This window comes from Anarhichas minor, unplaced genomic scaffold, assembly GCF_050575085.1.
Source record: "Anarhichas minor isolate MPS153535 unplaced genomic scaffold, ASM5057508v1 ptg000014l, whole genome shotgun sequence".
Classification (NCBI taxonomy): domain Eukaryota; kingdom Metazoa; phylum Chordata; class Actinopteri; order Perciformes; family Anarhichadidae; genus Anarhichas; species Anarhichas minor.
Genome location: NW_027466460.1, coordinates 398,152 through 420,000, shown reverse-complemented (window position 1 = coordinate 420,000; position 21,849 = coordinate 398,152). Strand labels below are relative to the sequence as shown.

Below are 21,849 nucleotides of genomic sequence, written 5' to 3'. Positions count from 1 at the left end.
CTCTTTATTGACTAACCATAGCAGCTCGAGTGTCGATCAGCGTTGAGACATCAAGTTGGAAATAAAAATGTTACGGTTACTTGTTGGCTAGACTAAATAGTATTAGCACAACAATCATTTCACACCACTTGACCCTTTTACAGTTTGTAAGTGTGCCACGCAGTTTGGCAACGGAAGTACAGCGAAGTGCGATAGCTAATCAAACTACGACATTAACGATTGAGAACGCAACCTGAACAAATTGACTGTCCAGATCCGTGTGCTACAAGGGAGTGTGTCCAAGACATCGGCAAGCAACCAATATGTACGGGTCTGATTTAAACATGTATTTGGTGGAGAAACCTAGTGTGCATAGTCACACCCGTGGGACATTTTAAAATGGCCGCTACAAACAGTCCAGTGGTAGTCAACACGTTTGACAGCTCGCAGCCATAGACGCCGCCGGTGTTTCGGCCTAACGAGTGGCCGCGTTAATTTCTGACTCCCAGCAGAATCCTTTGTGATCGCTCGTAGCGACGGCAGCAACAGAACATGTAGGTGTCCTCGAGAAAAAACTCCAATACACACTCATCTGTGTTTATAATGTACGGCAGCCGTTACCTCGAGCCACCGTGGACGCATTTGGCTGAACGTCGCCAGTTAACTCCGCCACTCATTAAACTAAAACACCTGTCAGGATTCTGTAGAACTTACACTGTTGGAATATCGATTCTGACAACAGAACATGGAACAACCATACATTTAGGGTTATTTTATTTTGATGCTGTTAATAGTTTTTAATGTAATGTTCAAAGCTCACTTACTTCTTCTGGGTGGCTGGAGCGAAACGTCACTTCCGTTGCCGACATGTGCGTGCAAATAATTTTTGATGTCGGCCGCAAAAGGGTTCCACAGGGGCCTGTTTGCTGCCGTGTGAGCGAGGATTTATTCAAGAATGATAAATAATAGTCACGCAAACAGCACAAATTAAATCGGAAACATTTTAGAAAACCATTTCCAAAACATCAGGGGAACCCTTGCAGTTCCATAAATTGCTAGTTTAGATGTGGAATCCAACTCAGAGTCATATTCCACTTGTTAAAAATCACTGCTAATAGAGGGCCACACAAATGTGTACTTGCCACACACACACACACGTGTGTGTGCCTTTTCTTCTCATGATTCAGGGAACTCATGTGCTCGTCGCACCGAACTAAGGAGGAGAAAAATCAGGATTTTATGGGCTCAGCCGGCTGCAGTGTTAACAGACAAATGCTTCCTACAGCTGTGACATCGACTTTGACGTGTTTTTTTAGCGCGTGAGTCAGAGCAGCACAGGTGCACAGTTCCTGTCGAGGCTGCTTCAAATCTAAATATCATCATCACGATTAGAGGGGAACCGTCTCTCCATTACCGAGCGCCTCTCAGCTCTCCTCATGTGCAATTACTGTATTACTGCAAGCCACCGTCCATTTCTCCTCTGTGTGTGTGTGTGTGTGTGTGTGTGTGCAACAGATGTATTCCTCACTCCTCTATAATTACACGCGTAAACATTCCCGATGATGTCACGGACTCAGACAGCTGACTAATCTCCAGTCTGGTTTTACACATGCATGTACACACACACACACACCACACATGCTCTCTTATGTTTTTTGCTACAGCTTTGGCGTTGGACCTCTCTAGATAGACGTGGCATGAAAAATGCCGCGTCGGTCCGTTTCCTCGGCAACAAGACGCCGGAGTGTCACTCCACGTCTCGCAGCTTGGCTTTGTGAAGAGCTGCGCTACTAAACGATCTGTAGCGTTTTGTGTGGGGATCAGCAGGCAGACCGCAGCGTTTCTACTGAGTCTGTATTCAGAGTGTAAAGGAAGAGAAATAAAAAGCTCCTCAGCAGAGCTGGAGAGAGGAGCTCCTGTAAACGGAGCCCTCCACACAGGGGACATCCTCAAGTCGAAATGTCCCCCAGGTGTCCACCCTGGTCCGGTAACCATAGCAACCATCTTACCTGGCATTTAAAGTGTGTGAGCGAGGCGTGATGAGGAATAAAGAAAACAGACAATGAGACAGGGGGGAAGAGAAGAAGACCGCCGATCCATCGTTCACGAGCAAAGTCAATATTAGTTTAGAAGAGCGCGGCTGAAAGACGAGGTGTGTGTGTGTGTGTGTGTGTGTGTGTGATTCTGCATAATAACTCAAATAGTAAGAAGTGATTTTTGTCCATGTCGCACACACTCAGTTTTCAAAAAGTCTGCCACCCAAGATCTCCAGGACGCGCCATCGAATTCCTCTACATTCCCAGGTGCCGGCGCTGCCCCAGTGTGTCCAGTAATCCTCCGCATTGTCTCCTCCTCTCCTCTCCTCCTCCTCCCCCTCTCGCCTCCTCTCTTTTCTTCAGGGGCGTCTTTCTCCTCCTAATTGCTCACAGAAGTGTGATCTTTGGGGGTCCACTTCACGCCGTTGCTCCCTGAATTAGCTGAAGGGTCCACACACACACACACACACTTTCCTCATGCCATCCCGTCCCAGACATCAAAACTCCAGACCCGCTCCTTCTCCCCTGCAAAGCATCCGTCTCACTGTATCTCCTCAATTCACATTTTCTCTTCCTCACTTTCTCTCCCTTTTTTTTCTTCCAGCTCCCTCTTTGCCCAATTCACACATTCTTACACTTAATAGGATTAAGGTCTCCGAAAGGGATTTGAACAAGATGATTAGTTTACTGCTCTGCCAACTCCGGGCTAAACCCTGCCACACACACACACACACACACACACACGCAGTTTTGCTGGAAGAATCTCGTGTTTTTGATGGGAAGAATCTCGTGGCAGTGGGGCATGTACAAAAGAGGTTGAGAAACTGTATAACAGTAGGTGAGAGAGAGAGAGAGAGAGAGAGAGTGTGTGTGTGTGTCCAGTGTGGGAGAGAAATAGCAGAGTGGAAGGGAGGAGAGGGAGGATGAGGGGTGCATGTGTGAGAATTGAGTGCTGCTCTTTCATGCCCAGGTCTTCTTAGACGCGCGGGGCGTCAAAAGCCCCTCTCGCTCTGAAAAGGCCCTTTAGAAAAGCAGCACTAAGCTCTTAACACTGGAGACCTGACTCTGTCACGCACACACAAACACACACACACAAACACACACATCCTGGGCCACCAGAGGTGAGAAAAACGGACAAAGAGGAAGGTCAGTAGATTTAGAAAAAGACCACGTAAACACGATTTGGACAAATTTTCACAAAGATCTCAGGCCCACAGTGAAACAGTATGAAAAGTGATGAATCTCTTCTTGTTGTTCTTCTACTTCTTGTTCTTGTTCTTCTTGTTCCTTGTCTTCTATTTTGCATCACAGCCAACATTAGCTGGAGATGCATTTCTCAGCATCTGCAGATTAAATCTTTTTTTTTTATAGCTGTTCAAGTTTGCATATTTTTTGTTTTGGTTCTCAGAACCAAAACAAAAATAATATTTAATATTTCAAAAATAATATTTCATCATGAATGCCACCTGTTTACCAAGGCAAGTTCACAACTTTATGATCCAAATAACAAACATAAATTCTTTCAAGTCATTGCGAATTCACCTGCAATGCGCGATCAGCTGCACTGGCGTTCAAAATGAGCGCTCCCAGAGCGGATTACTGGTGTCTGTTTTCCTACTTTGCATCAGGGCAGTGAGCTGACATCTGTCAGTTTTTAGCAACCTTGTGTGTGTGTGTGCGCGTGTGTGCATGCATGCGTGTGTGTGTGTGTGTGTGTGTGTGTGTGTGTGTTTCAGGTTCTTAAGTTAGCAGCGTGATATAGTTCCTGTGTGGATTTAATACCTCCGGCCCCTTCAAACAAAAACACACAAGCATGTGCGCACACACACACACACACACACTGCGCTCAGCAGGAGCCTTTTTTAATGAGGATAACCTCCCGGTTTAGGCACAGGGGCAGAGGTGAGGGGTTAAACTTTGGGGAAGTCCAAAACCAGGAGCGATTTCAGAGAAAGAGGAAGAGAGAGAGAGAGAGAGAGAAAAGACCTATGGAAAGGGATGAAGGAAAGACGAAGCCAGCGGGGGAGGGAAAGTGGCGGGTGTGACATCTACCAAACCGTTTAACTAGAGATTGAATTGAATCAGGTGTCTTGGCACAAAACAGAGAAAGAAAATCCACTCCTAAGTCCCTAAGAAGTCAATTTCCTCATAGGGGGAGAACGTGCTATTCACCCTCTTTCTCTCTCTCTCTCTCTCTCTCTTTGTCTTTCTCTTTCCCTCCTCTCTCTCTCTCTGGTGGTCTGAGTGATGAATAGTGCCACACCAACACAAACTGCCAATCACATGTGTATGCATGTGGGTGAGAGTGTGTGAAATCTCTCTCTCGTCGACAGAGGGACGTGGAAAATCAATTTCCAATCACCTCAGTACATCAGGAGATAAATGTTTATGTCACACACACACACACACACACACACATACACACACACACACACACCACCGTTGTATGGGGCAATAGCTGTGAAAGTGACTTGCGTGCTCCCAAGTGAACATGTTAACAACATTAACCGACCACGTGTCGCCGTTCAAAGCGAGGTCCTTTACCTCCCCACTACCACCGCAAACATCTGTCCCTTTGCTAACAAGCTGCAGTTTCCAGAGAAGGTGTGTTTATGTCTTTGTGCCCCTGCTGTCTCAGCTGTCAATCAAAAGATTAGCCCATCCTCCCAAAGACTGCACCTTTGATTGCATTAAAGCGACTAGTTTGGTCTTTTCAGTTGAACATAAAGGCCTCAAAAGAAAATCTTCAAGAACAAAAAACACTCAAGAGTCATTTTTCTTTATTATTTGCAACAAAGCCTTCAGATGCTGGTACGGAAGCAGCAGGTGGAAACACAGGAGACGGATGATACCTGCCGGACTGATTTATACCATCACACACATACACGCGCAAACACACACACACACACCCAGGAATGTGAGGAATGTGGCTGGGCATTAGCTGTTAGCTGATTAGCACGCTGGAGGTCACATCGCCACAGCCGGGGTCAAGAGCTGGAGGGCCAGCGGTGAAGGGTCAAACGGTCTTGTCTGGAGCTTGGGTGTGTATAGGCGGTGGACCTCACACGCACCCACCCACACACACACACACATACACACACACTCAAACACTGTTAAGATGTCCTGTTTCCAGAGATGATGATTTGTTTGTCCCTCCAGACAGCTGAATCCGTTCCCATCCTTTCTACTTAACCACATTTTATTGATATCTGCGTTAAAGCCTCATTTAATTTAACTATTTGTGTGCACATCCTTCAGAACTTATGTGTGCGTGTCCTTGACTAAATCAAGTTGCTATACCAACCAGCGATAGTGAGTATTTCACTCGGTTGCAGCCGGTGGATTTAGTTTACGCAGAGGAACACGTGTGTCGCCAACTGCAGTCAATTTACTGAATTTGTCTCCTTGTTTTGCTGTTTTCCGAGCTAAAGTGGCTGAAAATTAAATCTCTGTAAACTCCATCGTACATCCATCACTCAGTCATTAAAAGCAAAAGGAAGGAAGAGGAGGGGGTGGTGGGGGAGGAATAGGAAGCCTCCTGGGAAGTGTAGGTCACCAGTGCCCCCTGCAGGTCGTTCAAGCGCCCCTCATACCTGAGTGGGACGGATGTTCAAAAAGCAGACGGTCGGACTGCGCCTTGCTCCAGATTTGAGGACACCCATCATAGGGTTTGTGACATCGAGAGACGAGCAGAGACAGCCGATTACATTTGGCGCTCTGCGTGGAAGGAACTCAATTTTGCAGATGATCCGTCTGGCTCTGAAATCCCCCCCCCCCCACCGCCCTGCCGCATTTAGGTGATTACATCAAGTACTTGTGCCGCAAAGCAAGTGACTCCGTGACAGCTCGGCTTAACTCTGCTCTTTTTATTCCTCCCTCCTCTTTTCTTTCTCCTCACCCTTCCTCTCTCTCTCTGTCCCAGGGATCTCAGCGAGAACCAGATCCAGGGGGTCCCGAGGAAAGCCTTCAGGGGAGCCGTGGAGATCAAGAACCTGTAAGTGGCACTTTGGCGGTACTTTTTCCCCGCGCATGCGATAAACGTGCGCGCACACATCTGCACAACTCGCTTTCCAATGTGTGCACAAGGCCCATGTGGGGACGCATCAATATTTCATTGTGTTAAATGTCATGGGCCTCCTGCTTGCTGTATTGACTGGCACCGCTGCTCGTTAGCAGTTGTGTGTGTGTGTGTGTGTGTGTGTGTGTGTGTGTGTGTGTGTGTGTGTGTGTGTGTGTGTGTGTGCGCACACTCCATGGTCACGTCAATGGCATTTCCGTTGTTTTCTCTCTTTCTTTGGCCTCAGTCCTAGTTATGATGATTGTAGATAATTATTGGTAATTTCACAGGTAGAATAATTGCCCAGCAGTAATTCTAGAAATATGGATTTTTTAAGACTATTTGGCTGTAATTTTAGTTTTTTTCTACATCAGATATTTTTTTTGAAATGCCGCGCAATTATTGTAAAAGGACAGGGCAGTGTGTGACAGCGGGTGACAGCACATGATTTACCGTCCTGACGTCCTAATTAAATTGTTTCAGCAAAGCGATTCAGAGAATAAGGGAAAGAAAGAGAGAGAGAGAGAGAGAAGGGGGAAGGAGGTAAAGAGCATCGTGTACAAATTAGGCGTCACATATAAGAGAGCAGGAAAAGAGGAAAGACACAAAAGAACAATGAGCGCAGGAGACAGAAGTAAAGCAGAGGAGAAAGTGAGTGAGGGAGACTGAGAGAGAATTTCACCTGATAATATATTGACAAGTCTTGTAACAGCTTCTTTTCTTTTCTCTTTTGTGTGTGTGTGTGTGTGTGTGTGTGTGTGTGTGTGTGTGTGTGTGTGTGTGTGCAGCCAGTTGGACTACAACCACATCAGCTGCATCGAAGACGGGGCTTTCCGAGCGCTGCGTGACCTGGAAGTGCTGTGAGTACCCGTCCTCTCAGCCGCCGAAACGCCCTCGTTGACCTTCGCAGGGCTGCGTTGCGGCTCCTGAAAAATAAAAGGACATACGTATTCATGAATGGCACGATCACGGAGTATCACCTCTTCTTATGATGAATTAAAGATCACAGAGCCGCCGTACAGACTCCTCGTCAGCCTGACTGAGAGGCTCAACGACAGATATTCGCTTTCATCGTATCGTGAGGCGAAGACGGATTGATTTTAGAAGTTAAAATGACAGATCATTTGCTGCGTGTATACATGCCGAACTGATTTATGAGTAAAGATGTATGAGTAGAATCGAGTTTACATCACATTATTTCTGTTGTCCAACCTACAATATTTGAAAGTAAAAAGAAAATATATTATCATTTCATAAATTACAGGTGGGTCGTGCTCATTTTTTGTTTGTTTTGAAAAAGACACTGTTGTGTCCGCTTTCAGTGTCAGTTCAGTTGCTGCGCATCCTGAACAATTCAAGAGTGAATGACTCAACTCTGTTTTTATTGTTGTACCTGACAGAAAGGCAAAGATGGTTTTAATCAAATGAGTCGGCTGATAGGAGAGCTCGTCAGCGGCTGGACCTTGTCGGGCTGAGTCACGGACAAATGTGGTGATTATCGAGAACTTAACCGAAAAGCCGTTAAGTTACACTGACTGCATCATGCTCAGCAGCAGCCCCCCCCTGCTCCCTCGCTGTGCCGACTGAGCCTCCTCTCTGTGTCTTCGAGCTGCGACCCCTGTCACTGCAGACCAAATTGACACTCTCCCTTTTCTCTCCCCAGCACCCTCAACAACAACAACATCAGCCGACTGTCCGTGGCCAGTTTCAACCACATGCCCAAGCTCAGGACCTTGTAAGTAGAAAACGCATTCCTCTCGTCCGCGCCCGTTCGTGCAACCGATTGATCGACATGTACTCCATGTATCCCTGCCTCCCTGAATGTATCATCACACACTCTCTGTCCCCCCCCCCCCCCCCCACCAGCCGCCTGCACTCCAACAACCTGCAGTGTGACTGCCAAGTGGCCTGGCTGTCGGAGTGGCTGCGGCAGCGCCCCCGCCTGGGCCTCTACACACAGTGCATGGCCCCGCCGCACCTGCGGGGGCACAACGTGGCCGAGGTGCAGAAGAAGGAGTTCGCCTGCGCAGGTGGGTCCATTTGTTGGTGTTTTTGTGACGTACGTCTGCTTGCCGTTCCTTGGTAGCGAGCTCATCCTTTGCTTTTGTCTTGTTTTGCTTTTCTTTTTTTTCTCACCGTCTTTTGCTTTTCAAAGACGGGGGCGAAGGCAAGTACTCATCCTCCTTTGCATGGCTAGTCTTTCAAAAATGTTCACCGGTCTGATTTTCTGCACAGCACAAAGATTCAAAATAATACTGGAGATAGACAAGGTCACTGTCACATTTAGGGACAGGGTCTCTCTCTCTCTCTCTCTCTCTCTCTCTCTCTCTCTCTCTCTTCTCTCTCTCTCTCTCTCTCTCTCTTCTCTCTCTCTCTCTCTCTCTCTCTCTCTCTCTCTCTCTCTCACACACACACAACTGTTACCCATGGATAATACTGGCCCTCTGTCTCTGTGTAGGTCACCAGTCGTCATCATCTTCCTCCTGCAGTGTGTTACAGTGCCCGGAGTCCTGCACCTGCAGCAACAACATCGTGGACTGCAGAGGGAAGGGCCTGACGGAAATACCCACCAACCTGCCTGAAACCATCACTGAGATGTAAGGCTTACACACATACATATATATATATATGAAACCCGCTTTACTCTGCATGCACACCCTTGCGCTCTTCTCACATAAGAACTCCTGCACACCGCTCTCGGTGCAGTGGTATTTGTCTCCATTTTCCTTTCCTTTGCCACCTTTCTGTTTCACCGCTTCTCGTTCTCTCCGCGCGGTGGAATAATAAAACCACACGTGTGTGAAATGAGAAAGCCTGGTCATGCAGCTCTTCCCTGCTTAAGAAAATAATAAAGGGATGAGGTGGGGAAGAATGGGAAGATTAATGTGAAGGACAAGACTAATCATATCTCTATCTAAAGGGGGGGGGGCATCAAGAAAATATAGCCAGCAGATTTAAAGGGACTAAGTAATAAGCAGAGCTGTAGACTTGAGACTGGAGGACTCTGAACGTGGACGAGACTTGACTCACATGAGACTTGACTCTAGAGACGAGACTTGAAAACATTCAAGTGTCAGGTTCTGGTAATAAGATAAATAGGAACATGAATAACAGCGCTAGGCAGGTCTTGCATTGCCTCACATCTTGAACATCCATTGGAAAGGATTAGGTTCAGCTATGTAAAACAAAGCTTTGAATGGAAAATGTTCAAATGCTGTGTCATTGGCATGGTGAGCACTTTGCTCATGAAGACTTGAGCCTTAACGTGTCTCGGTTGACTTTAGGTTTGACCCTAGACCTGCTTTGACAATACTGTAGGACTTGACTTGGACCTGTCTCATTTGGTTCTGACTTGAAACCTCCATTGACAACTTCTAAATGATTAATAGATTGCACTTATATAGCGCTTTTCTATCGCACTGTAATTTGCCGCCCAATCACACACACACTGACGGCGGCAGAGCAGCCATGTGGCGAGGACACTTTGACAGGTTGACAGAGGGAGCCGGGGATCAAAACACCAACCCTGCGACTAGTGCACAAGCCGCTGACTTGAGTTGGACTTGTCTCATTTGGTTTGTGACCCAACTTGAGACCTGCTTTGACAAAACTTGGGCTCTTGACTTGGGCGTGTCTCGGTTGATTTTCGAATTCATTTAGGATTTGTTTTGACTTATTTGAGACTTGACTTGGGATGTGCTTGGACTACACTTGAGATTTGACTTAGACTTTAATCAAAGACTTGGAGACTTGAGACCTGCTTTGTCGAGACCTCACACTTGAATTGCGCTCGTATCTATTCAGGCTATTCTCATACACCGTCCGTAGCTATAACTACAAAAAGTAATGCACTTTTATTCCTATACATCCGACAAAATCAATTTGTATTTATTTCACCTAATCCCAAACTAGGAAGTATACAGAGCGACAAACGCTGCGCGCCTAGAAGTCACAACGGTGATGTATTTACCCCTTACCTAAGTCGTAGCAGTAGTGGCTTTGTTGACTAAGCCAGACCACAATCTTTTCCTAAACCTAACAAAGTTGTTTCCTGTGAAGAAAGAAGTTTATTTTGAAAAGAATGTATGTATGTGACAAGACGAAATTGACACATGTTGCTGGACATTTGTATGAAAACACTCAAAAAATGAGGAATTACTTTTCGTAAATTATCATACGAACCGCTGATCTATTGATCTTAAACTTGACCCGGACTAGTGTCAATTGATTTAACACTTGGACTTCTTGGTAACGAAGAAAGGGCCAGAGTGGAGCTGGAACAGAAGAGAACTGCACATGAAAAGCAAACTAATTTTAGGTAAATGTTTCACAATCGAATGGTTGGTTTGCAAATCATGTTCTGCTGCCGCTCCTGTCACGGTGACTGAACATGTGAAATGTTTAGAGAACGCTTGTTTGGGTCTGTTTTCTCTTCCCTTTGCCCCCTCCCACACTCTCTCTCTCTCTCTCTCTCTCTCTCTCTCTTTCCCTCTCCTGGCCTGGCTCGCTTTGAGTCAGGACTGGCACTTAATGGAACACTGCCCAGATAGCTAAGTGTGTCTCTGTGCGTCTGAGTTTACACACAGTTTAAAGAGGGCGAAACATCAGAGAAATGTGACAGACGCTGGCAGTGGGCATCAAAGCTTCTTATCTGGGAATGTTCCCCAAAGCCGGAGGCCCCCAGGGACCGCGCAGCAGTCAACGATACAGCAGAGATAGCTCTGCGATACGGGACGACGTTAAAGCCGCCCCTTCAACTTCTGTGTGTATGTTTGGTTCCAGACGACTGGAGCAGAACGCCATCAAGGTGATCCCAGCCGGAGCCTTCTCTTCTTATAAGAAGCTGCGCAGGATGTGAGTAGACGAGGAGTACCGTGCACCCTGTCAACCATCCACAAAGACTTCTGTTTCCATCCCGTTTGTATTGACCTCTTACACTTGTCTCTCTCTCTACCTCGCTCACTTCTTCTTTTTCTTTGGCTCCGCTCTTCACAGAGACTTGAGCAACAACCAGATATCAGAGTTGGCCTCGGACGCCTTCCAAGGTCTGCGCTCCCTCAACTCCCTGTGAGTACTGCGTGATATGTTTGTATTTCAGATCCGGTTTGCACAAAAAACACAAACACACTATGGCCCTTTGAGTCTCACGGGGAATATCTACCGTTAAGCCATCCATTCTATCTGACATGTTAACTTTGTACTTGGTACTTTGGATCCAGGAACACAATAACATCGCCACAACAAAGCGAGCAAGAAGCGAAAGACATGTTTTACACAAGCCTGGCAGTTTGGCCAAATATTCTTAACAACTTTATTTGAGGGAGAAAACAAAAGTGAGCAGGTCTGAAATGATCCCTCATTGCACAGGAAAATCCCGTCAAGTTTGTCAAGTTGAACCAGGAAGTCGGTCCGACTATTGTGATGGTTAACAGTGGAACATTTTCGTAATAACTGGCTGTTACCTAAACTATTACTAAGCATCTGTAACATGAGACATTTTACTCTGTATTTAAAGAGTTTAGAGGATGCTGTTTTATTAGCATGTTATTAACTATTTATCAGGCGGCAACCTCCAGCTCTAAAAAATGAAGACAATGCAGAAGTGCCTTAAACTTGCATTCTCTCTACTGGCCATCAGGGGGCGACTGCTCTGGTTGCAAAAAGCATTCTGATTGTATAGAAGTCTATGAGAAAATGACTCTACTTCTCACTTGATTTATTACTCTGTAAACATTGTGAACATGTGTTTATGGTCTCAATCTCTAGTTTCAAGTCTTCTTCAATACATCATGATGTTCATTTAGTAAATTATGGTCCAAAAATCCTTACATCATAATTTAGGCTAATGTTAATGTTAGCTGAAAGTAACCAAGCGACCCTCAGCGAAGGGTCAGTTCTAATAATAATAATTTTGCCCTTTTCTGTTTCATAGGTTTGGCTTATGTGGGGGTTTGTTTTTGAATTTGCTGTGTTTCTTGCACTATTGGACTTTTATCTTATTATTATGGCAAGAAATATTTGCAAAATCTAACAGCAGAAATCCCAAATTACACGTGGCTTCACATTTGCAAGATGATAAAGACATTTCAACACGTCTTTGAGGAGAACTGTCGGCCTCCTCCCAGGCCGGAGCAGCTGCTTTGCGTGTGAAAGGAGCAGGAGAGGGAGCAAGGGAGGCAGAGTTATTTCACGCAGGAGTTATATTAAGGTCCCGTCTCTCCAAAGTCAATAATTCATAAATGCCGAATTGCTGAATGGAGGCTCCTGCCACCTCATTACACATTCGCCACTGAGAGAATGGGACACACGTCCATGCTGACACACAGAATGCGCTGCGGCTTGCGCGTTAAACTGCGCTGTGTGTTCACCGTGTGTCAGGGTTCGGTTAGATAAGGTCGTAAATGAGCAATCCATTCTGTCCCTGTGTGTGTGTGTGTGTGCACGAAACAGTGTGTGCTAATGCACGTGTGGGACGTAAATGAAGCGTCCACTCTACCGCATCGTGCGTTTCCCAGCCTCAGGTCTCTCAGGGACGGCCACTCAGCACAATGAAGTAAAAAAAAAAGTCAATCTGAAACACATGTCTTTAGGCTGCCTACATACACAGCTCAACTCAGCGTGGAGCGTGAAGATGACTGATTGCTCTCCCAGCGTGTGTGTGTGTGTGTGTGTGTGTGTGTGTGTGTGTGTGCGTGTGTTTGTGTGCATCTGAGGTATTCGTTGGGCAAGGCAGTGGCAGTCTCAGCCCGGACCTGTTTTGTGTATGCGATCTGATGTATTTCTAAAAGGCTTCGCTCTGATAGCAGCATACTCGACTCCCACCGGAGCCAGATTTATAGAGGAGTTTTTTTATTGTGACATTTAGATGAAGACTGTTCATAACCAGTTGTACTTTATGTCCGTAGTGTTCACACACAGCCAGGTGAGAGAGAAGTTTTGTTGTTGTTTTAACTTGGAACCCGCCAAAAAAGAATCAAATCATTCTTTATTAAGGTCTTATCATTTCAGGTCTTTATGTTTTTCTTTTGGATGTTTCTGTGTCATCTTCAGTAAAAAGCCATTCAATAAAGACTTATTCACACAAAATACCCGGTGGCAATCGAGGGGGGGTGGGAGGTCCTACACAGATACACTAATACGCAATATTCAACATTTCATGGATGCAAGCCAAGGCAACGAGGCTGTACACACTTTGCACACACATCGCTGAGGCTAATATCTTTAACAATAAGGCCACTCACACAACTGCACAACTACACCCTGCAACATAACACACTCGCCTCTCCCTCACTAACAGGACACACATGCACGCGCTCGAACCCGACACACTTGGCTCGGCTTCCTCTCGTTGATGTCCTGTTATCCAAGAAAGGGAGAGACGATGTCCTGCTTTAATCCAGGTTCTCACGAGAGGCACTGGATCAAATTTGTCCAAAGGGGGGTTCATTTAGGTCCACACCATAGACTGTGTATAAAAAGTGGACGTACTCATTGTGACGTCACCCATTGGTTTGTGGACTGTTGTTTTGAGCACTTGAGTATGACGATTTTGCCGTCGCCATCTTGGATTCCGGCCGTTGCCATGGTGTTTTTTTTGCAACCAATGAACAGAAGTTACCATATTTGGAATGCAGAGGAGTGACGTAGAGACGCAGTATACGGCTCTGGTAGCGGCAGAGACCTGTCAATCACAGTTTGCCCGCCCTAAAGCATACTCTGCTTTATGGTCTATTTGACTCTAAATGGACCATAATTTACTAAATGAACATCATGCTGTGTTGAAGAAGACTTGAGACTAGAGATTGAGACCATAAACTCATGTTTACAATGTTTACTGAGGGAATAAATCAAGTGAGAAGAAGTAAATGTCTTGCAGCTTGAATAATGAAAACTGCTGGGCATTAGTAAGCTTTTTAAAAGGCGCTTTAGTGACTTTCAGTGATTGCAAGTGGCAAATAACTGTGTTAGGATTTTAGAGACCTTAAGAAGTTTTTCTATTGAGGCTTTCAGGGGGTCTAAAGTGTCAAATCAAGTCTGCAGAATAGACATATTTGGTGAAACCAGAACAATCTATTAGAGTTAATAATCAGATGTAACTGCTCCAGATTTGCCAAAGGTTTGGACACTTTTGAGGTTCTGGAAGTGGGGGATATTGCAGCTGACAAACATTCCTCAATTCCGACATTTAGATTTACAGCGTTTGTTCCCCACAGGCCAACATGAACGCAGCATTCACTGGCTCACTGTCAAAGATCTATTTGGAGCTGCGTTTGTTTTCTTAGCACTAAATAAATATTGATTTCATGTTTGATAAAAGGTTCGTAAATGTTCCCATCAGAAACAGACGCTAGTGGAACAGAAGGTAGTGGGGACTTGGTTTGGCTCTCTACGCAGTACACGCAGAGTGTTAATATTAATAGCATTACTGGATGATACGTGTGGTATTCATAACTTATTAATGCAGTGTTTGTGCTCCACAGGGTGCTCTATGGGAATAAGATCACTGAGATTTCCAAGGCACTGTTTGAGGGACTGTTTTCTCTGCAGCTATTGTAAGTATACACACACACACACACACACACACACACACACACACACAAAGTTGGAGTTGCAGCTGAGAGCTCCCAATCGTTGATATTCTGCTGAAAAGTGCTTTTACTAAAGCATTGTCACCGGAGTGGAGAGAAATCGTGATTGAAAGCCATGACCTGTAACATTTCCTCTGTTCTGTCTCTTTCAGGTTACTGAATGCTAATAAGATAGCGTGCCTGCGTGTGGACGCATTTCAGGACCTCCACAACCTCAATCTGCTCTCACTCTATGACAACAAGCTCCAGACCATCGCCAAGGGGACCTTCTCGTCGCTTAGAGCCATACAAACACTGTAAGTGTACACACACACACACACACACACATACCCACACTCAAGAACTTTGGTTGTTCTGACAACTTACTTGTGTGTTTTTGTTTTTTGTTTGCTCCATGTGTCCATGTCTGTGTGTGTGTGTGTGTGTGTGTGTGTGTGTGTGTGTGTGTGTGTGTGTGTGTGTGTGTGTGTGTGTGTCAGTCACTTAGCCCAAAACCCGTTCATCTGCGACTGCCACCTAAAGTGGCTGGCAGACTACCTGCAGGACAATCCCATCGAGACGAGCGGCGCCCGCTGCACCAGCCCCCGGCGGCTCGCCAACAAACGCATCGGACAGATCAAGAGCAAGAAGTTCCGCTGCTCAGGTAGAGAAACCCCGGCGTGTGAACCGTGAACACATTGATCTTTGATGATTTCTGTTACCAATCGTTCGCACGCGCACAGACTCTGAGGACGTGACATCCAAATTGTTCCGAGTTCTCATTTTGTGTCTTCCTGCTGGGATTTTCCCTCAGCCTCTCTTTACTAACCTCAGCATTCTCTCTCTCTCCCTCATTTGACCACACACACACACACACACACACACACACACAGTGAGTACTCGATTTTGGCCTTTTGTTATTTTGTTGTTTTTCAATTTTACTCTCTCTGTCTCTGTCTCTCCATTAGCTAGAGAACAGTATTTCATCCCAGGTATTGTACATCGAGCATGTGTTTGTGTGTGTGTGTGTGTGTGTGTGTGTGTGTGTGTGTGTGTGTGTGTGTGTGTGTTAGACACCGTGTGGTCCATCACGGCGGATGCTGCACACTCGCACACTCCCGACACCAGTGTGAGTGAGTGGCTTTGCTTTGACTGACACCTCTTCAATGGCATGACATGTTCTTCACACTAATCACACTCTTGTCCTTGCACCAGGGGTTTATTTGTCTATGGTAACCGTAACCTTAATGATAGAGGGTGAAAAACAATCGGATTAATAAGGCCACTCCACGTGAGACTCCATAAAGACCAGGCTAGAGATTTAGAGACTTTATAACCGAAAGTATATTTGAAGCGCGATCACAGACACCAGTCTTCCTCACTTCTTACCACGTCTAATGACAGCTAACATACGAGCGCATGTGTCCGCCAGCATCTGCGTCTGTTTCGCCCACCGCAGAACATCAAAAGGTCACGCAGTTGCCACGCTCAGAGGGGCGCTGGGTAATATGTAAATCAGTCGTGCATACGAGATCAGTAGCAGGGCTGAAGGCGGTCATTACCACAGCAGCACGCGGAGGAGGCACCGTGTGTGTGTGTTGGACGAGAGCGATCGTGTGTGTGTGTGTGTGTGTGTGTGTGTGTGTGTGTGTGTGTGTGTGCTGACTGCAGTATTTAACTCACCGGGGGGTTGGACAGAGGTTTCAAAGCACCAGATAGCACAAACGCGGCGCAGCTGAATAATTTAAGAACGTTTGCGGTTGAAAAGTTGAACAAACATGTATTTTATTCCATGGTACAATATTGGTATCGCGCCTCGGATCAACGTATCTAGAAGTTTCGTCACCTATTTTACGGTGTATTATTTTGGATCGGGTATTTCTGTTTGTACAAAACACTCTTTAATTCCAGTTAGTTTTATCCCTCCGACCATTTAGTGAAAATTGAACTGAAAATGATGTGTTTTCATGAACTTTTATTATGTGTGCTTTTCGTCATGTCGTCAATCGTCCCCAAAACAAGTTTGAATCAGCCGTGCTCCGAGCAAAGTAGGCCGGGATGTGCATGGGATGAAAGAACCCCAACCAAATGTCCTGCTGTGCTGGCACGATTCTCACCATTCACGAGTCATTACCCCTTTAAATGAATCACTGACTGAGGACTGAACACAGAAATATTGCAGCCATTTTTTTTCCTCCGGTTTTCACCCCCCCCCCCCCCCCCCCCTTCCTGTTCAAACAAACAAGTGAAATCCCTTCTTCTCTCTCCTGCTGCCTCTCTCACACACTCAGGAGTACACCATGTCGGCTGTAAGTAACACACACACGCACACGATTCTCGCGTCAGTTCCGAGCCCCTCTCCTCTCGTTCCCCCTGAACCGGCCTCTGACCGTTGACCTCTAACCTCCCACAGTGACCTTTGACCCCCCCCCCCCCCGCCCCGTCTGTGACTCCTCTTGTCTGTTTACAAACAAGGATAATACAAATATTCATTCAATTTTATCATGTATTTTTTCTCTCTGTGTGTTGTGTGTGTGTGTGTGTGTGTGCCCATGTTCGTGGTATACGTGTGTGTGTGGGCTTCTCTTGCTTTCAGTGCTGCTGTAACTCTCCTCCCACTCCTCTGTAGCTGCCGCTCTGTTCCTGCTCTCCTGTGTTGTGTCTGAGTTTAGACGTCTTTAGATGTTCCAGTCTACTTCCCCGGTGCTTTCTTTCCTCCCCACCCTCTTCTTCTCCTCCTTTATTGCTGCTCCTCTTCTCTCTTCATTCCAACCGATACGTTTCCCTCAAGCTAGACGGCTCTGTCTTTCTCTTGCTTCTCAGCCCTCATCCTTCCATCTTTGGATTCTTCCTCTTCTTATCTTCATCTTCACCTCACCTCTCCTCCCATCATTCACTTTACCCCCTCTCCTTCTCATCCTCTCCCTCTCGTCTCTTTCCTATCCTTCCCATCTTCAACAATCCCTCTCCTCTCCTTCTCACCCTCTCCTCTCACCTCATCCTCGTCTTTATCTTCATCTTTGTCCACGTCCTCTCCCTTCTTCTTTTTCTTTTCTCTATCATCTCCTCATCTCACCCTGTTCTCTCCTCTTCTTTTTCACTCAATCTGTTCTTCTTCCTTCTCTCTCTCATCCTCTTCTCTTACCTCATCTTCATCCTCTCCCTTGTCCTTTTGCACTCCTCCCTCTCCTCTCTCTCTCATCTTTCCCCTCTCCTTCTCATCCTCTCCTCTCCTCTCCTACTTTCCTTGTCCTCTACCTCATCCTCCCACTCCTTTCCTGCTCATCTCCTCCTCTCTGCTTCCTCCTCCCCTCCACCCCCCGTGTTCCAGCGGAGGAGCAGTCAGTCAGCAGGTTGTTCCTTTGTGCTTGATCTAACCATGTGGCTGACAGGTTCCTATAGTGGAACATGGTTCTGTCAAGCACCATGGAACGGCCCTGTGAAACCCTACAGCATGGCCAAGACGCAAGAGACAGCAATCTCCTGTCCCCCCCTGTGTGTGTGTGTGTGTGTGTGTGTGTGTGTGTGTGTGTGTGTGTGTGTGTGTGTGTGAGCATTTTCCTGCTAGGATCTAACTCTTGATGCCGTGGTTTCGAACACTAACAGCTGGTTTGGAGTCTGACAGGACTGAAACTCCCATGTGTTTGTGTGGATGTGTGTGTGTGCGTGTAACATGTCCAGACAGTCTGTGTCTCGTGAGCTTGGCTCCTTTTAGGCTCCGTGATACAGATGCAGCATTTTGTAATGTTGCATCTGTAAGTAATGCACACGGGCATTGTTGCATCATAATCAGCGATGTTTGGTCCAATTTGAAATTCACCACTCCAAACAAAAGCAGCGCATGTCGAAATTCCTCCATCATATCACGACCTTCTCCCCGGCCGCCCGCCCCGTTTCCGTTGGAACCGCTACCAGCAAGCGCTGGGGGTGTTTCCGACTCTGGCGGTGACGTTGTGCTTGTGATCGCGACCAGGTACTGAGGATTACCGCAGCAAGCTAGGAGGGGACTGCTTCGCCGACTTGGCCTGCCCGGAGAAGTGCCGCTGTGAGGGCACCACGGTCGACTGCTCCAACCAGAAACTCACCAAGATACCAGACCACGTCCCCCAGTACACCGCCGAGCTGTGAGTCGCTCTGTGTTTTTCTACTACAGAGTGTCTGTCCTTTATCTCCTCTTTGCTCCTCCTCGTCCGTCTCCGCTGTGTTGTTCTCTGTCTTTGTCTCTGACTGCCTTTCTTCTCCTGTCCATTCCTAGGCGCCTGAACAACAACGAATTCACCGTGCTGGAGGCGACAGGGATCTTCAAAAAGTTGCCTCAGCTGAGGAAGATGTGAGTCAGATGTTGTAAACGTAACGGGTGGTTGGCAGAAACTCACAAGAGAAAAGCTATGATTGCACGAGATGAATCCATGAGATTTCATCCCTTTTATTTCCTCGCTCCCGCAGTAACCTGAGCAACAACCGCATCACCGACATAGAGGAGGGGTCGTTTGAGGGAGCCTCGGGGGTCAATGAGTTGATTCTCACCTCCAATAGGCTGGAGAACATTCACCACCTTATGCTGAAGGGACTCAGCGGCCTGCGCACACTGTGGGTACACACACGCAGTTACTCGAATGCATATTCAGATGCATTATCATATCTAATATGTGTGCCATATTCAAATACGCTCTACCGTGACAGTGTCCACAGAAGCATTTAAAACATGTGAGCGTACATAGTTCCCAGGTTTATATAATGATTTTTTTTTTATTTTGTAAATTACACAGTATATTTCATCTTTTGCGCCTGTGTGTGTGTGTGTGTGTGTGTGTGTGTGTGTGTGTGTGTGTATGAGCAGTATGCTGAGGAGCAACCGTATCAGCTGTGTGAGCAACAGCAGCTTCGTGGGGTTGAGTTCAGTGCGTCTCCTGTCGCTCTACGACAACCAGATCACCTCCATGAACCCCGGAGCCTTCGACACACTGCACTCCCTGTCCACGCTGTGAGTACACACACACACACACACACACACACTCCTGGACACACACATTACTAATGCAAATGTACAACAACAAAAAAACATCCCCCAAAAAAAATACCCCCCAAAAAAAATCTCCCCTCTTTTTTGTCCAGAAACCTTCTGGCCAATCCCTTCAACTGTAACTGTCACCTGGCTTGGCTCGGCGATTGGCTGAGGAGGAAACGCATCGTCACCGGCAACCCTCGCTGCCAGAGTCCGTATTTCTTGAAGGAGATCCCCATCCAGGACGTAGCTGTCCAGGACTTTGCCTGTGAAGATGGTGAGGCGGGGGCTATTATGCAACATCTGCAGCCCTGACGAAATTGTGTCTATATTTTTCATCACCACGTTTCTATCCTCCCAACCACCCATCGCTTGTCAGGTAATGATGACAACAGCTGCTCCCCGGTGCTGAGGTGTCCGGCCGAGTGTTCCTGTCTGGACACCGTGGTGCGCTGCAGCAACAAGGGCCTCAGCACGCTGCCCAAAGGCCTCCCCAAAGAGACCACCGAACTGTGAGTGAGAGACCAGCACCTGGTCTAGTGCAATCCAACCGCTTTAACTGTCGCAGCGGTCCCATATTATACACCACTGCCTCACTGAGCCTCTTAATCAAAGACACTTTGTCACGGTCCTGTGAAAACCGTGGATCTCCAAAACATCAGCTTGAATTGAAAACAACTCAGTTTAGAGCTTTGTGACGATAAAACAATGTTTTTTGTAGCTTGAGAAGTTTGAGCACTTTCTAAACACATAAACAGAAAGTTAGCTGGTTCGTCACTCTGGAAAATTTTCATTTTAAATCACCAAATTTTAGAGATGCATGTTTTTGTTTTTTTCCAACAGTGATGATTTGCATTCATGTAGATAATACAGCACACGTTGGATTATAAGGTAATCCAACTCTTTTGAAGGATTTCTAGAGGATTTGAAATTGCACAACTTGTCCGTCTCATGCAATAGAAGTGCGTCTAATTAAACAAATGTAACAATCGGCGTTAAGTAACCCCACGTTTACTTTTTGGGTCTAAAGAATTTGTAGAGTAATCACACAAATCTCCCACTGTCTTTCTGTACTCTAACTCTATCGATGGTGGTCAATAAACTAGTTAAGCTACAACAGGCAGGGCTGAATATTTTCACCCAGCTTGGTGAAGACAGGCAGTCCACCAGCACCCCGAGGAGCTGTGCAGTTGACAGGACAGCTGGCTCCGGGGACGGCAAAAGCCACGATGGAGGTCGGACCTGGTGTGGGTCGCAGAGACGAAGTGTGTGGGACCGAAAAGGTTTACGCGGAGTCAGAAAAGTGTGTGTTCCAGCTTGTGATTTATTTCCCTCGCGTTAAAGTCGTCAGCCTCAGAAAACCTCGAACTGTTGATACACTGTCCATCTGAAATCTTTTTTTTTCCTGAATCGAAGCTGTACTCATTAACATAAAAGAGACACAGGTACACATACTGAAGGCTCACAGACTTCTTTGCTTTCTCCTTAATCTTCTTAAGACTTAATTATCATGCCGGATTAATAGCACATAATCACAGAGCGAAGGACATATGATCTCAGTTGTGCATGTGGGTGGGAAAGAGAGAGGGGGAGGTCATACTGTGTTAGGATGCCTGTGGGGATATTAAACTCCAGAGTTTATTATCGCTGCAGTAGTAACGATCGCTCACACGGCTGGAGATGGGGAATCGCCCACATGGCTAACTAACTTAATTTCCTCTCTTTCTCTTTCCCAATCCTCCTTTATATCTTTCATATTCCGTTTCCAAACCTCCTCTGTCTCTCTGTTTGTCTCTGTTTGTTCTCTCAGGTATCTGGACGGTAACCACTTCACTCAGGTTCCCGCGGAGCTCTCCAATTACAAACACTTAACGCTCATGTAAGTCCCACCCACACCACCTCATTCTAAAGAAGAAGAGTTTCGCTCAGTCAAACACACACTAAAGACCAGAACTAACTGACTGTTATCGTACTTTGTGTTGTATCACTTTCAAGTGAATGAATTTGGCCGACACATGGTTTGTGTGTGTGTGTGTTACGCCTGAGTTGACAGTGCTGCCTGTGTGTGTTTCATGTATCTGCTATTGTTTCCTTTTCAGTGATTTGAGTAACAACCAGATCAGCACGTTGTCCAACCACAGCCTCAGTAACATGTCCGAGCTGCTTACTCTGTGAGTCTGGCTTTACATCAGTCCCTGTGTGTGT

The 21,849-nt window shown here is 46.4% G+C and overlaps 1 protein-coding gene across 3 annotated transcripts in view; it reads left to right on the top strand.

Annotated features, from left to right (window-relative positions):
- The window catches only part of slit2 (slit homolog 2 (Drosophila)), an 83,707-nt gene that overhangs the window by 45,299 nt on the left and 16,559 nt on the right, over window positions 1-21,849 (top strand). The window contains exons 5-23 of one of the 3 annotated variants that reach the window (XM_076091859.1): window positions 5,938-6,009; window positions 6,861-6,932; window positions 7,736-7,807; window positions 7,939-8,102; window positions 8,531-8,669; window positions 10,855-10,926; window positions 11,068-11,139; window positions 14,553-14,624; window positions 14,813-14,956; window positions 15,140-15,303; window positions 15,608-15,631; window positions 18,613-18,763; window positions 18,895-18,969; window positions 19,086-19,229; window positions 19,480-19,623; window positions 19,755-19,921; window positions 20,024-20,156; window positions 21,455-21,523; window positions 21,744-21,815. In XM_076091859.1, the coding sequence (XP_075947974.1) occupies window positions 5,938-6,009; window positions 6,861-6,932; window positions 7,736-7,807; window positions 7,939-8,102; window positions 8,531-8,669; window positions 10,855-10,926; window positions 11,068-11,139; window positions 14,553-14,624; window positions 14,813-14,956; window positions 15,140-15,303; window positions 15,608-15,631; window positions 18,613-18,763; window positions 18,895-18,969; window positions 19,086-19,229; window positions 19,480-19,623; window positions 19,755-19,921; window positions 20,024-20,156; window positions 21,455-21,523; window positions 21,744-21,815 (2,022 nt within the window). Of the gene's footprint in view, window positions 1-5,937; window positions 6,010-6,860; window positions 6,933-7,735; window positions 7,808-7,938; window positions 8,121-8,530; window positions 8,670-10,854; window positions 10,927-11,067; window positions 11,140-14,552; window positions 14,625-14,812; window positions 14,957-15,139; window positions 15,304-15,607; window positions 15,632-18,612; window positions 18,764-18,894; window positions 18,970-19,085; window positions 19,230-19,479; window positions 19,624-19,754; window positions 19,922-20,023; window positions 20,157-21,454; window positions 21,524-21,743; window positions 21,816-21,849 lie in introns of all 3 variants that reach the window. The other 2 variants (XM_076091858.1, XM_076091860.1) reach the window with 2 other exon arrangements.